At 32.4% G+C, this 15,075-nt stretch overlaps 2 protein-coding genes across 4 annotated transcripts; one reads left to right on the plus strand and one right to left on the minus strand.

The window, feature by feature from the left end:
* Positions 1-4,675: 4,675 nt before the first annotated feature.
* On the minus strand, positions 4,676-7,552 carry LOC146932339 (uncharacterized). 3 transcript variants are annotated; one of them, XM_085703950.1, is made up of 5 exons: positions 6,871-7,552; positions 6,125-6,272; positions 5,533-5,708; positions 5,379-5,450; positions 4,676-5,093 (listed from the first exon to the last, which is right to left on the minus strand). In XM_085703950.1, exons 3-5 carry the CDS (start codon positions 5,566-5,568, stop codon positions 4,866-4,868), a joined length of 336 nt encoding a protein of 111 aa, XP_085560076.1. In that variant the 5' UTR covers positions 5,569-5,708; positions 6,125-6,272; positions 6,871-7,552; the 3' UTR covers positions 4,676-4,865. The 3 variants fall into 3 exon arrangements, with proteins under 3 accessions (XP_085560076.1, XP_085560078.1, XP_085560077.1); XM_085703952.1 differs by having other exon boundaries at positions 6,885-7,375; XM_085703951.1 differs by lacking the exon at positions 6,871-7,552 and adding an exon at positions 6,818-6,837.
* A 5,169-nt stretch (positions 7,553-12,721) lies between these two features.
* LOC146932340 (uncharacterized) lies at positions 12,722-14,952 on the plus strand. Its single transcript, XM_085707750.1, has 6 exons — positions 12,722-13,245; positions 13,339-13,413; positions 13,811-13,908; positions 14,018-14,064; positions 14,159-14,232; positions 14,650-14,952. Exons 1-6 carry the CDS (start codon positions 12,730-12,732, stop codon positions 14,950-14,952), a joined length of 1,113 nt encoding a protein of 370 aa, XP_085563876.1. The 5' UTR covers positions 12,722-12,729.
* Positions 14,953-15,075: the final 123 nt, after the last annotated feature.

A 15,075-nucleotide genomic window follows, 5' to 3' on the forward strand; every position in this document is an offset into this window, starting at 1 on the left:
AGAAGTTGCTATAACCATGATCAGCCATGATTTTTTTCTAGGTGATGATCCTGAAACGGAAATAACTAACAAGAAACTTTTCTTTGTTTATCAAAGAGGGGTTAGTACAAACAACTATCAAGTAAAGAAAATATTTACGGAATATGTACGAATACTTAAAATGATAAATCAATCGTTCTATCTATGATATCTAAACACCAATCCCCGGCAACGGCGCCATTTTGATGAAGTAGTTTTGCATCAAAAAACAAGATAAGTATTTGTATCGTCTCCACAGGGATTAGTGCGACATCAATGACAGTTTAACATCAATTATCATTCAAAGTATTAAGAGTACTTGTTTGTTTTGTTGAAATGTGATTAGCTAAACTAATTTGCAAAAAGTAAAAGTTGAGATAAATAAGGATTGAAACTTGTTAGGAGTAGCGTTCCTTAACCAAGCGTCACACATAACCTAATGATCCATACGAATTCTAGCTTTATACCCAATATTATCACAATCAATTCTAAACTATCCTTCGTGTCCAAAGCGATATAATTAACTCTAAGGTATCGTTTAAACATTCGTGTCCAAATCCCTTAAACGATAACAAAGTCGATCGAATAACTTAATCGACCGTGTCCAGCCTGACTAAGTGTCCGAAAGCATTAAACTCTTGATTATGGTGATTATCCAAAGATTAACGAATATGTCAAGTAAGTTAACCTAAGATATATTGCTATTCTAGCTCTAGATTCAAGAGTTTGTGTCCAAAGCATCTTGAATCTCATTGAAAGCATTAACACAAGAATAACAACAATATTGAATATAAATTGCTAGAACCATATTTTGCAAAATCAAAAGGATTACATGTTTAGCAAGATCAAGTACCTCTCATCCCAACAAAGAGTATTTAGCTACACATCATCATGGAAGTCTTGCAAGGATGGATTGAAAAGGAAGGAATCATTACACCTTGTGATGTCTCACAAAGGAAGAAGAATCCAACTTCCAAAATCACTCTCACTCTATATGCTCTACCCTATTTTCTCTCCTAGCATCTATAAAAATATCTAATGGAATAGTATATATCTAATTATATTATCCAAAGAGAGGTAAAAGTTCTATTTAAATGGGCTGAGTTTTTACACCTACGCTAATAGCGAAATATACGCTATTAGCGAAGTAGGTCGGCCTAAGCTGTGGCCAATGAAATTGTGCCACGTTGGTCCTTTTGCCCTGCTTCGCCCAAATCACGCTAATAGCGTAGTCCCCTGGAGCATTTACGCTAATAGCGTAGATCACGCTAATAGCGTGTTTCTTGACAACCAACTCCTGCTTCGCTCCAGGTACGCTATTAGCGTAGTTGTCTGGAGCTCTTACGCTAATAGCGTAGATGTCGCTAATAGCGACTTTCTTCCAAACCACGCCCCAGATACGCTAATAGCGTATCTCTCTGTACAGCTTTCTGCCATTTTGCACTTTTTCATGATTTTTGGTCTTTGCTCAGTGTCTTGGGGTAAATTCCTGCATAAAAGGATAGAGTAAGATATATAAAGCGTAATAAGGCATTTAACGCTAATTTCTCGGCTTTTCCTTCAATAACTTGCAAAACAAGTAACAAAAAGTGCTTAAAATATAACATGAAATTAACACTTTTTAGCACTTATCAGTTGTGGGTTTTAAGCTTTGCAGACGTCGACGCCGTTCCTCGCTGGTTCTGTTGTGCAGAAGCTTTGGATCTAATATGTCGGGAAGTTATTGATTTTGTTTAAAATCTAGGTCATCGATCTGGATCTGGTTGGACTGATATGGCTGGTTTGGTGCTACAGTTCTTAGTGCTATTCCAGACAACCGTCACTGTTATGCTAGTGTGGTTCGCGGTGTGCGGGGTCAGTTGGGCTCGAAAGGGCTGAAAATGCTTGCTGTGATTTGTTGCAGGGGCTGTTTGTACATGAATTTTTGTCCGTGTTGGCGGTTGATTCAGACACCATCCCTAGAAAAGATAGGCTCATGCTTGTCTCTGATTAATTGGTTTGTTCAATTTGTTGAGTAGACATGGCAGATTAGACGTTTTCCTCTCCGACGATCAAGCTTCAGTTCGGATTCCCAACCTACTGTCGTCGTCATACTCAAGATTGTCGTCGTTCTTCAAGGTCTGATAAGAGACGCACTGTTGTGTTGATCCAGATGTATCTGGATGGTGGTTGTGAATTCATCACCGCGTCAGAAGAGGATCTTATTTGGCTATGTCCATTAACCGCGGTCTAGACCTCTACCTAAGAGGCTGTTATAATCCATTTGTGTTGTTTTTAATTTTCATATCACCCGTTTGGGTAGACCTCCATTTTATGGATAAACTGGTTAGGTTTATGTCCCCCAGTTTTTTTTTTATGTATTTTTTTCCTTTTTTTAATAATATATTTATGGGCATCTGGCAAAATATTAGAGTTGAGTACCAATTTAGTTGGGAGCCACTCTATTTTTTGTCATTTGTTCTGGCCTTATCAAAAAAAAAAAAAATATATATATATATATATATAAATAAAATAATGGAAAGAAGAACAAAAAGAGAGGGGGGACATAAACCAAAACCTTCTCAAACGATAAAAACAAAGCAAAAAAGGGGACAAAAGACAAACCCAAAAAGAAAAGATACAAGAAAAAATGCAAAACAAACCAAAAGGAAGAAATAAAGAACGAGAGAGAAACAAACCCAAGCAACTACAGTAACTTACCCCTAGAGCGGGTATTATGAATTTGAAAACCCTTTCAAATAATATATAAAGTGAGAGGTAAAATTCATACTGTGGAAGCATCAAAGTGTTGAACTTTCATTTATTTTATTTTTTTTTTGAGAGAAACTTTCATTTATTTATATTTATATTTTGAGTGATTTTTTCTAAAATAATTAACAATATTAATAATTATCAATTTAAGTGCTTCTAATTGTCATTTTATAAACGTTCATGAAGGTATCTGAGTTTCTTCTCTTGATGTTAAAAGTCAAACTTTACCACTAAATTGAAATTTGATGTCCATATTTTTATTGATTTTAATTTATATAATTTCTTCAAGATGTCATATCATTATTTGACCCAAAAAAAGATCTAGGATTATTTTAAATTATTTATTGACATATTTTATATCATTATTTGACCCAAGTAAAATATATATATATATATATATATATATATATATATATATATATATATCATTATATTATTTTACGAAGTGATTGAGTTAAATAAATTATCTATTTTTATTTATATATTTATATCTATAAATAATAATTTGCGTTTGACTAATAATAAATATTTACCGTAGTATTTTTTTTTTTTTTTAAATTAACAATTAGAGAAAAACGACATTACTTTTAGATTAACAACCAATTTATTGGATCTGGTTTTTTATTGAATCACATTAGTCACATATGCCTAATCTTGGTGAATGAGGATATTTCTTAACAAATATGCAACTGAATTAAAATAGGGCAGCAAATTGCAGGGAAAAAAACATATTTCTTTGCCTAATACTTCTAAAATGACACTGTTTATATCACTTATCATATAATTTTTGCTACTTATACAAACAGAATAACAGTTCCATAAACCATCAACATTAGATGCGACAGAAATTCCTATTTTCTGTTCAATTTACAATTCACTACTAAAACCTTACTGCGAATGAGGATCATAGCTGTACATAATAAACATGCAGTGGCATTATCAATGTTGATGTACAATACATCTGCAAATATATATATATATATATATATATATATATATGGGGAATGCTAATACACACCTACCTTAATTTTAGAAGGTGTGCATTAGCATCCTACACCTATTTAATTTAGACACAAAACACCCTTCCTCTATTTTTTTATTGTCCTTGAATGCATGTCCTTGATAGTAATTTTCTTACATATGACCCACCCTTGTGTTTATCTCTCCTTCTCTCTAAAGAAAATTACCCTCCACGCGCCCCACTCTTCTGTTGCAATGACTCCAACAGTGCACAAACGGGTTTCAAAATCTCCACCTACACGCCGCCGCCGCCATACTACGTTGTCAAAGGATATTCTGGTACGAGGATGGAGGGGTTGGGACTTCAGTCCGGCGAAACGACCAGGGTAGGAAGATCTGTCGTGAGGTTTTTTTTTATGACATTACCACAGCCGAGCTTATTACTTTGACGGATCAGGGTAGGAAGATATGTTTTTTTGGCATTGGATGGACCATCATCTCCGTTGAGTTCCAATTTCCATGGCTTACGGACCTTCCTGTTCAAACACACAAGACGTGTGAAGAATTTTTTTGGGTGGATCACGTGAAGGATTTGAGTGGTGGAGAGAGAAACTATGGCTGGTGTGGGTTGGACAATTACTATAAAGGACATGCATTTTATAACAATTAAAAAGAGAGAAAGGGTATTTTTGTCTAAATTGAATAGGTGTAGGATGCTAACCTTCTAAAATTAAGGTGGGTGTGTATTAGCATTCCCCTATATATATATATATATATATATATATATATATATATATATATATATATATATACCTCTGGGGGCACAGATCCTCTAATAGGTTAGTAATGTACTTCTAAACAGACCCTGTCATAAAATTGAATATACATGCAATTTCTACGGTATGGTTGCTCATAATTGCAAAAGAATGCTAACAAAGGTATTGAATAGATCAAAAAAGGATAACTTTAGAATTAAACAAAACACGGATAAGAAATGTCATACACCATAAACGGCGCTTAAAGTAACACGAACAAATAGTACTTCAAGAAACAAAAACAATACGGAAGAAATAAACCATAACATCCAAACAATTTTTAAAATAATAGATGAAACAGACTGCAACATGACACTATTCTTAATCTTTGGGCTCAAGCTTCACACTTTTCAGTTTGACTGATTTTGTGGCAGCTTCATCGCCATCCAACTCATAAGCCGTCAGCTCTAAAACACCTTTTTCAGCTGATCTTTTCCCCGCAACTTTGCTGCAAGGTGTCTGTTCATCCTTTTTCTCACAATCATTCACCTGGATGACCTCAATTGCCTTTTGATTAACGGAAGACTTGGATGAATCATCGCCCTCAACCTTCATGATACAATAAACAAAATAAGCCTACCATAAGCAGATTGAAACATCCGTAAAGGAAACTCATATAAAAAATTTAGTTTTAAAATTGCGGTGATTTAAAACTACAAAAAAAAAACATTATAGAAATCAAGTGTTTTTATGCAAATTTTGCTATAGGACAGAACTTTAGACAGAACTAAGGTAACTATCATAAGCAAATTTTGCTTTTAATTCCTAAACTGCAACATCTATTTTGTTATCATTGCATGTATATGTTCATTAGTTTTAATACAATTAATATACCTGAGTTGGAACAAAATCGCTCAAAGTCACGACATTGTCATCATACACAACATTATCATCGTCGGTAGTTGCCTGCACAAAATAAAAGCTTCGATTATAAACAGTCCTCGTATAATAGGTTGATTACCATATGGATATTGTATGAACATAACACCTTGATATTATGTAGAACCATGAACCTTTTTATCATATCCCCATCATCAGTGATTCGTTTAACAGCGTAGCTGGCCAATTATGTATAAGATTTCCATTGGTGACCTCAACTTTGAACAGCATATGTTTCCCATAGAAAATATCAAGCTCAGAAGGAAAATTAGTTGCATTGTTATTCTGCATATACACAGGAATAATGTTACACATACAGTATCAGATAACGATCGAACAGCCGCACCGCAATTTATAAGAAGTTTATTGTTCATTGCGCTTATTATTATCACTGCTATTTAGTAACAATTTCAATTGAAGCTATGCATAAAAAAATGACTATATTAAATAGACTTCAACAGTTAAGTGATTGGCTATCCAGAGAATCATGCCACTATTTTATTTTATAACATCATATATTCAAGTGATTCACACATTTCAAAACGTCACATGTATGGCCCAATAATCCTTCAAGTTTGTGCTTTAATTCTTCTAAAAAAACAATTTTCATCCAAAGTCATGTAACAATAACAGCAACACAGTTGCATCAAGTAAGCCGTTTTCAGTTATAGAGATATCTTCTTGTCAAACAACACATTTACCTTTGCTTTTATGATCACAATTTCAATATATTCATGGCCCATCATTGTTCACCACAGTCCTAAAATCTATGATTGTTATAGCAAGCTTCCAACAAAATTCCTTTGCAAATGTCTTTAATATCAATGGTCTTAACATTGTAATTGACACCTGCATTAAAAAGGCATAGTTAAACTCAGTTTTTATATTAAGATAAGTTACCTTTACACCTAAATTGTGGACAAATTACTAATTTTTAAGGGGATTTGAATTCAGGTTAAAAAGGCACAGGCAAATCCAATGTAGAGACATTTTCTATGGTTGATATTCAGAAACTTTAGGAACAACAAATTGATGATTTAGGGAAGATAGTATCTACACGGCTAAAAAAACAATCTGAATAATGAATAAACAAACAAAATACCATAAAATTAATAAAATTTATGTGAAATATAAAAAATTACATTAGAGGAAAGAAAGAAAGCCTCTTGGATGTTGAGAGAAAATCATAGTATACCATACAATCAATTTTTTTACACTATCAATTAATCATTATAAACTTTTTACTTAAATCATAACTATTTCTAAAGTTACACATATTAATGGTTGTGATCTATTGACTACTTTTTACACTGTCAGTGTTAAAATTTCAATTAGCATCATAAGAGATTCAAAAAATTCAAAAAAAATGAAAATGGAAATTGAAAGAAAATTACCCCATCGTTTTCACCTTCACTAAAAATGAAAATGGAAATTGAAAGAAAATTACCCCATCGTTTTCACCTTCACTACATCCACGTTTTCCTTCATCGGAACTTCTTGAATCAAAAGCTTCGTCGCCGGTGAAGTACCGTTTGCGGCGGTGGTGGTGTTGGTGGTGGCGGATTCAAATCCCGCTTCTTCCTCCAACGCTTCTTCCTTCCTCATGCATACGCTTCTTGCTTCTTCGCAGCTTCTCAAATCACTTGATCTCCTTTGCATCAGTTTCGTCACGTTGCTCTGCCGTATCAAAGTTTTTGCGATGCATACCCATGAGAGAGAGAGAGAGAGAGATAGAGCTGTTAACAATTGGAATCAAGGTAAAATGAGAGATGGAGAGAGATAGAGAGATGAACAGATGAGAAAGAGACATGGAGTTGAAGGAAGAATGAATGGCAGAAATGGTGAAAGCGTGTGATTGTGAAAAGAGAGAGATTGGGAGGCGTGAGAAAAGAAAAGAGAAGGAAATAAATGAGGTGATGATTAATGTGGCAGGCAATTAGTTGTGAGTTTTGAAACATCGGAAAAATGAAAACATTCATTACTGGTTATAATACCTAGTTAAGAGTGTAAAGGGATTTGAAATTTGAATTTGACATTAAATGTAGTTAAGCAAGATTTTCCCGTTCATTAGCAAAGATTAGGGTTTTCAAAGTTGTTTACATTGTAGCTTAGGATTAGATAATAAGGATAATGTCTTTTCAAATGTAAATAAATAGGTTATTTGCAAGATAGTCATTGTCCATTTAATTTGTATACGACTATTGTCTTGATAATTTTTATTGTTGAAAAAGGTTTCTCATTGTTGTTATTGAGACCGAAAGTATCAAACCAATACAAATAAATCTATCAATTTTGTAGTAGTTTTTTTACTTTATTATTTATGCTAATTTTTGCAACTAAACTTGTTTGAGGTAGCTCAATGTTTATTTTTTAGGGTAGCCGGATATAAATACATACCGACTAATTCAAGAATAATATTACCCCTCCCATATGAAGGGCTACACCCCTGTGTGCAAGACGAGAGCGTCCAGATCCTTAAAGAATTATGGAGGAACTTGGTGTAGGAAGTAAGCATTGTTCATGAGAAGGAAACCAGTTTCAACAATCGGGTGAACACCCCATCAATTGCCTTGTCTAATACTCCCTCCGTCCTTAATGTAACCCCCCTTTGTTTTTTTTATATTTCTTAATAAAAGTTGTCAGTGTAATTAATGTGTCTGTTTTCTGTATTAATATTACCAAATTGTCCTTTGTTTGTTTGTGTATTAAATTTGACTATTCATATTTCAAGACAAATTAGTAGTTTTCATTAGGGGTATGTTTAGGAAAAAAGTAATAAATGCATCTAGTAATTTGAAAATGAATTTACATTTAGAAACAAAAATAAAGTCAAATGGGTGTTTAAATATAGGGACGGAGAGAATAGGAAACAAAAGACCAAGAAAAAGCAAACTTATGAGGCTCATAGTGCGGATTTGAGTTAAAGTGTATCAGGACATGTTCCAAAAAGGGTTAACATTACAGAACTTTACACTGTTATTTTGTCTTTTCTATTTATAATATCTTTTACTATTAGAGATAGCTTAGGTCTTTTTCTCTCTGGTGTAAATCATGTTGTGTACTTCCTCCGGTCACTATTATAAGGAAAATATTAATTTTTAGATTCATTGAATAAATGATGTACATGGTCTATATTAATGACTACATATATCCCACATTCAATGAACCTAAAAAGTAGTTTTTTGCTTATAATAGTGATCGGATGGAGTACCTTGGTTCAGGCCGTATCTTGGCTTTTATTGTTTTCCTTGGCCCTTTTTTTTTGTGGTGTCCGGGGTTCGAACCCTGAAACTTGCATATATTATGCATTATCCATTCCAACTAAGCTAAACTCACAAGAAAGTTTTCCTTGGCTTTTATATATATATATATAGGGTTTTGCTAGAAGCCACCCGTGAAGGTGTCTTTTAGCAATCCACACCTTAAGATGTAATTTCCACTTTTTAGCTATAACTTTGCTAAAAGACACCTTCATAAAAGGTGTCTTCTAGCAAAACTCATATATATATATATATATATATATATATATATATATATATATATATAGGGGATGTATCAAGTGAGAGGAGTTTTTAAAATGAGAGGGTGAGAGGAATAGATTATGACCCTTGGATGAAAATGAACAGTCCAGATTAAAAGGTTCACTTAAACAATGCATGTAACTTTTTTGGTTGGTATCCGCGCTTGCTACCTGCCCTTTCTTCTTCCTCCTTCTTCTCTCTCTCTCTCACTCTCAGAAACTTGCGTTAGCTTAGGTTCCTGTTCTTTTTCTTGTGTCCTTTCCTCCCAACAATCTAGACTAACCACCAACACCCTAGATTAAAGTTCCCTTTTTTTAATGGTTTTTATAATTTCATTCTATCAAAATTGAAAATCCATATTTAACTCTCAAATTAACTCTGTAACTATAAAAATTCAGCAACTAATTCCTTGTTCCTTTTGAGATGATAATTGCGGTGGATCTCAAACTAACAAAATTAACCAAAACTTCAGAACATTAAAAATTAAATGAGCTTAAGGTTAACGTTGGGAACAAAGGTCGATTTACATGGCTCCCCGATTCCTGAGTGTTTTTAGCCAGTTCTAGAGTTGAATAAACAAAGCATTTTTAATTAATATATATTTAGATAACCAAAATCATAACAATAATTTTGCAAGATATTAACTTTTTGTTGATTAGCCCAACTTATTGAGAGATACAGGGTAGAACATGGAGAGTTGCCGGAGAGAACAGGGAAGTGGAAGGAGTTTGAGAGGAAAGGAGCGCTTAGAAATTACACAATCACGTGCTCTTCCTATTCATGTACATGTTATAATCTGCACCGTTCATTAACATCCAATGGTCAATAATTAATCCTCTCATCTCTCATTTTAAAAACTCCTCTCACTTGATACATCCCCTATATATATATATATATATATATATATATATATATATATATATATATATATATATATATATATATATATATATATATATTATAGTTTTTTCTTAAAAAAAAGTACTATCTAATTCTACTATACTATATACAATGACATCATTCATAAAATGTTTTTCAATTAATTTAAATTTTACTTTAATTTTTTTATTTCTAAGATACATATATTAATAAATGATATTTTGGAGAGTTAATTTTTTTTTATTACAATAAGGAACAAAATTAACCACTATTCTTAATTGCTATGAGACTTTTTGTTGCTTATACATACAAGTTGGTAGCTTAATTTCTCTCAAAATTTATTGTTTTCCGTTTCATTTTTCATGTTGAAGAGTGTTGGTAACATTTGCTACACTATTTTTAACATCGTCTATCTTATTGGATAAAATCCATTGAGGTTAATACACCATTTTAGGAATGAGTTCTACACAAAAGTGGTGTGACATACATCAATTCAGTTTAATAAAAGAGTGTGTTTTGAAAATAATATATTAGAGCAAATGTTTATATACAATACTTTTATTTTAAATATCTCAAACACCACCAATACGCATTGTTCAAAGACAAAATAGGCGGACTACCATCACATAAACATGGTTTAAAGCCTCACCAATTTTCATATCTTTCTTACATACTTTTACCAATTCTTAATTTTTATAAATGGAATTCCGGTTTTTCTAGGTCCCACACAAGTTAGCATCCACGTGAATTGTAGCTTATGTTGTGGCTTTATACCTTTAGATGAAGACAATTATAGCCCCTCTGGCACCTTTCATATACATGTACCCTTGCATCAAACTAGGTAGCACCTTTATTATACAAAAATGGTCTGTGTTTGGTTGAAGAGAAATAGTGAAGAGAGAAGTATTGAAGAGAGAAGTATTGAAGAGAGAAAAAGAAGAGAAAGTCTCCATTTCTATCGTTTGGAATGAAGAGAAATTAAGGAGAGAGATATTTTTCATGGGCCCCACACCTTTTTCCAATCTTCTCTATACAGCGAAGAAAGGAGCTAGAAATGCTCATGTTTCTTGAAATTCCACTTTTGTCCTTTGCTTAATAAACTGCCACGGGAGAAGAGAAAGACTTAGGTTTTTGTGTTTTATTAGTTCTACTTTTTTTGAAGGTAAGGTCTTTGTTTTTTAGTTGATTTGTGAAATTAGATCCTTATCAAATTAAGCTAACATAGAAAAAGTAATGAAGGGTTATCACTGTTGCAAAAATAAAGTCCGCACAGAAAAAGACATCTAGACATAATTTTTATAATCCCTCAATTGTCTGAGTTCGGGTATGCTTCATTTAAACTAAGTTTCATTTACTTTATTTAGGGTTTGGATGCAAGACATGTGGCCAAAAAATATCTAACGGCTGAGATTTTAAATTAAAAAACAATAAAAGGTTGGTGTGATATGAGAGAAGAAGAGAACATGATTTGTTTGTTATTATTATGTATTTTTATTAAACAAATATTTGTTTTTTAATTTAAAATCTCAACCGTTAGATACTTTTTTGCCACATGTCTTGCATCCAAACTCTAAATGGAGTTTAGTCTAAATGGAGCATACCCGAACTCAGACAATTGAGGGATTATAAAAATTATAGATGGTTTCAAAATAGAATAAAATTATTTAGCTAAATTAAAACTAATAAATTATTTTATACTTAATTATTCAAAAAATTATTTTCGAAAAAAATAATAGATTTAATTACTATATAATTAATTAACTAAAAATAATTAATTATGTAATTTATAAATTAATAGAGAACAAATTAAAAATGAAATTAATTTTATAAGTCCTTTTTAGTTCAGGGGTATATTTGTACTTTTAAAACCAATTAACACTTCTTTCTCCTTCATTTCTCTTCTATCTCTCCTGTACCAAACAACCTATCAAATCTACTCTATTTCTCACCACTTTCTCTCTCACCATACTCTCTCTCACCACTTTCTCTCTTATCACTTTCTCTTCACAACCAAACACACCAGGGAGGCTCCAACTCGCGGCCTTTCATCATTATCACATTTGTTTTTCTTCCTCCGCAAGGATAGTCATTACACGGAGCCTACATACAAGGATGGATGTGTGGGGGAACCCAAGGGCTTCAAGCCCCCTGGACTATCACACACATACATTTGGATAATAGATATTTGAATGTATATTTATAAGTTTGCAGATTAATATTTATTTTATTTTATCATAAATTATGCAACTGACTTATTTTATTTTCTTACAAATATTTTATTTTTAAATTTATATAATATTTATGATTAAATACATCTTTTTATCCTCCAACCAATAGATTTATAGATCTGTCTCTTCGTACATGATTTAGTGAGACTCATTTTAATTTCAACAAATTAAAAAATTTATGTTAAGGAGAGTGTGTTGATAACACTCCTCGTGTTTGTCTATATATGTGTTAATTAATTTATTGTCTTCATTCACAACTCATATGTGATTCCCTATGCCAAAAATCACCCATCCACTGTAATAGTACATACACAACTGGCACAGTACATACACACTACACTACCTTAATATTACTGCCCTACACATTTGCTTGTTTTTATGGATTTTGATCCTCTGTTGCAACTCCACAATTCATCATCGACAAAGCAATTGAATCTAAGATCAAAATCCAACACATTTATTCGCAATATGATCTAACAAATCTAAATCCCCTACACGAGTACATGACAACTGTGATCAACGATCCATACTTTCTTTTCCCTTCATTGTGCCTCTTTCACGTGTTAAAACCTCAAATCATTCCTATAAAACCTCCATTACCACACATCACTCTCACATCATTCAACAATAAATCAAACAAACAACCTCAAACCCTACTGGCTAACTTCCTTTTTCATAATGGACAAATTGTTTGCCCAATATTTCACCAACCCATCATCATCCACCGCTCGCCTTCTTATCTCCTCTTCTATACCATCGTCAAACATAGATGTTTCACAACAAACCATGGAAATTTCCCAAATTAATAATATCCACTTCTCTAATAATAATGATCAACCATTTCTCTTTCCTTCAACTCACCCCACACATAATTATTCAACATCGTATAATCCCATGCATACAATTTCCTCGATGAATCAACCTCATGAACTTTATTCCTCTTCTCTGATGGGACAAAGTCACGTTCCTTTCATAATTCAAACTACTCCTCAACTTGGAGTTGAAAGGGAAGATGATAAAAAAAAAATTGAAGCAAAGAGGTGCAAAATTGCTAGAGAACAAAGGAAACAAATACTAAAAAGAATCAGAAGTGAATCAGCTTCTAAGTTCACAAAAGAGACATCAAAGAGATCGTCTATTTATCGAGAGACCCAAGAAAGAACTCCACATGTTTTTTACAGCCCAGATGGAAAGGTGACTGTAAACTTTAATTAATTATATTTATGTGGTATTTATTACTCTTTTGGTTTCTGATGTTATTTAATTTCATTTCATTTACGAGAACAGCGATTTGAAGAAATTCTAACAAAGAAGTTGAGAAAGAGCGATGTTAAGAACTATGGTCGCATTGTCCTCCCAAAGGTGAGGGCTTCTTCATCAAAGGGTGATGTTTGAATTAAAGTTAATATCAACTATTTGTTAATTTTTTTTTAATTGCTTAGTTTTGTTCTTTTTATCTACCCGTTGTTATGATTTATAAAAAAAAATGATTTTGATATTTAATAATTTAGAAGTTTTTTTTTGAAAATAGACTATTTTGTGTTTGTTTACGATAATGAAAATAAAAAGATGATTTTTTTTTAAGAAACTATAACAAACATATCATATATTCCTTTCGAAAATACAGTGACACACACACGCACACATACACAAAGCTTGAAATCTTTCATGGAAAATCAAAATCATTTTTTTATTTTTATTTTTGTTCTTTTGGTTAACAAAAGTAATATGTTTTTTTTTTCTCCCAAAATTCAAATAGAGGGAGGTGGAAGAAAAGCTTCCAGCCCCTAGCAAAGAAGGGATTGAAGTCATTTTCAAGGATATATATTCTGGTCGTGAATGGAAATTGACACTCAAGTAAGCAAAAATGACGATTCTTGTTTATCTAATTTGCATATTTTTCTCTGTATATTTATTTTTTTGTCGCCTTCCAAACTCTAATGGGTATAAACTGGAAATTCCATAGGTATTGGATTAATGGTAAAACTAGAATGTATATTCTGGAGGATACAGGTAGAGCACCACTTCTTAGTGTTGCTAATTTTCATTGTTTCAGTTCTCATGATTTTGGGTTCATAAATTGTTATTTTCTCTCTTAATGTAACAGGGAATCTGTTAAACCATTACAAACTATGCATGGGAGATTATCTAGGCCTTTATGAGGACGAACTTAAAAATTTGGTTAGTATCACTTCCTTTTATAAAAGTTATTAATATTACAATTTAATCTCTTTGATATATTTGTAATAAATTTTCATTATTTTAAATCTTCTGAAAAATACTCATTATCTATTCTATAACATATGCAAATAATACTCATTATTACAGTTTATTCTTATACTCCAGTCAATGCACACTTCCCAGATGAAAAAAATGATTGTAGTGTAGTACACACTCTAATATCATATTTCTCATCCATTACCATGTTTACAGACTTCTCTTATAACGAAGATTGAATGAATGAAGCATGTTTGTATGTGTATACTCTAGTTACATTTGTTATAGTAATTAAACTACGTACTCTCCATTGTGAGCTGTAAAACAATAATAAATAAATGTTTTAGATTCTCATGAACTCTTCTTTGTGCGAGGATGCAGTATGTGTGCACAAAAAAGGCTTGTGATCTATCGACACTGGATCTCTTACCTTGTGCAGACCAAGGCAAGGAAAAAGAACCATCAGACTTGGCCAACCAACAAATTCAGTCGACTAATAATTTGGAATTGAATCCACCAAACCAATCAGTCGCCCAAGAAACCAATAATACTGCAATGCCACCTATACTGGACCATACCGTTTTGGTAGATGGTAATGATGGTGGTGGTGATGACGACGATGAACAACAAAGCAGCTTGGACGAAATCTATGAGAGCCTTGACGATATTTTTGATGTTTATTAGAGGCAGTAATATTCCTGGGCTAATAATGTGTTTTCTCTCTGTAATATAAGATCAATCTAGTTTATGTGTTTTATCTCTGTAATATAAGATCAATCTAGTTTTAGTGTCTGCACTTTTTTTTAT

The sequence above is a fragment of the Medicago sativa genome, chromosome 4 (genome assembly GCF_051527215.1).
Source record: "Medicago sativa cultivar Bolivia chromosome 4, Bolivia_mono, whole genome shotgun sequence".
NCBI lineage: Eukaryota > Viridiplantae > Streptophyta > Magnoliopsida > Fabales > Fabaceae > Medicago > Medicago sativa.

Coding starts and splice junctions, on each gene's coding strand:
- LOC146932340 (XM_085707750.1), top strand. CDS start 12,730: ATGGACAAATTGTTTGCCCAATATTTCACCAACCCATCATCATCCACC. Junction 13,414..13,810: donor GTCGCATTGTCCTCCCAAAG/GTGAGGGCTTCT, acceptor AAATTCAAATAG/AGGGAGGTGGAAGAAAAGCT. Junction 13,909..14,017: donor GAATGGAAATTGACACTCAA/GTAAGCAAAAAT, acceptor GAAATTCCATAG/GTATTGGATTAATGGTAAAA.
- LOC146932339 (XM_085703950.1), bottom strand. CDS start 5,568: ATGATAAAAAGGTTCATGGTTCTACATAATATCAAG. Junction 5,451..5,532: donor TGGTTCTACATAATATCAAG/GTGTTATGTTCA, acceptor TATTTTGTGCAG/GCAACTACCGACGATGATAA. Junction 5,094..5,378: donor GCGATTTTGTTCCAACTCAG/GTATATTAATTG, acceptor TGTATCATGAAG/GTTGAGGGCGATGATTCATC.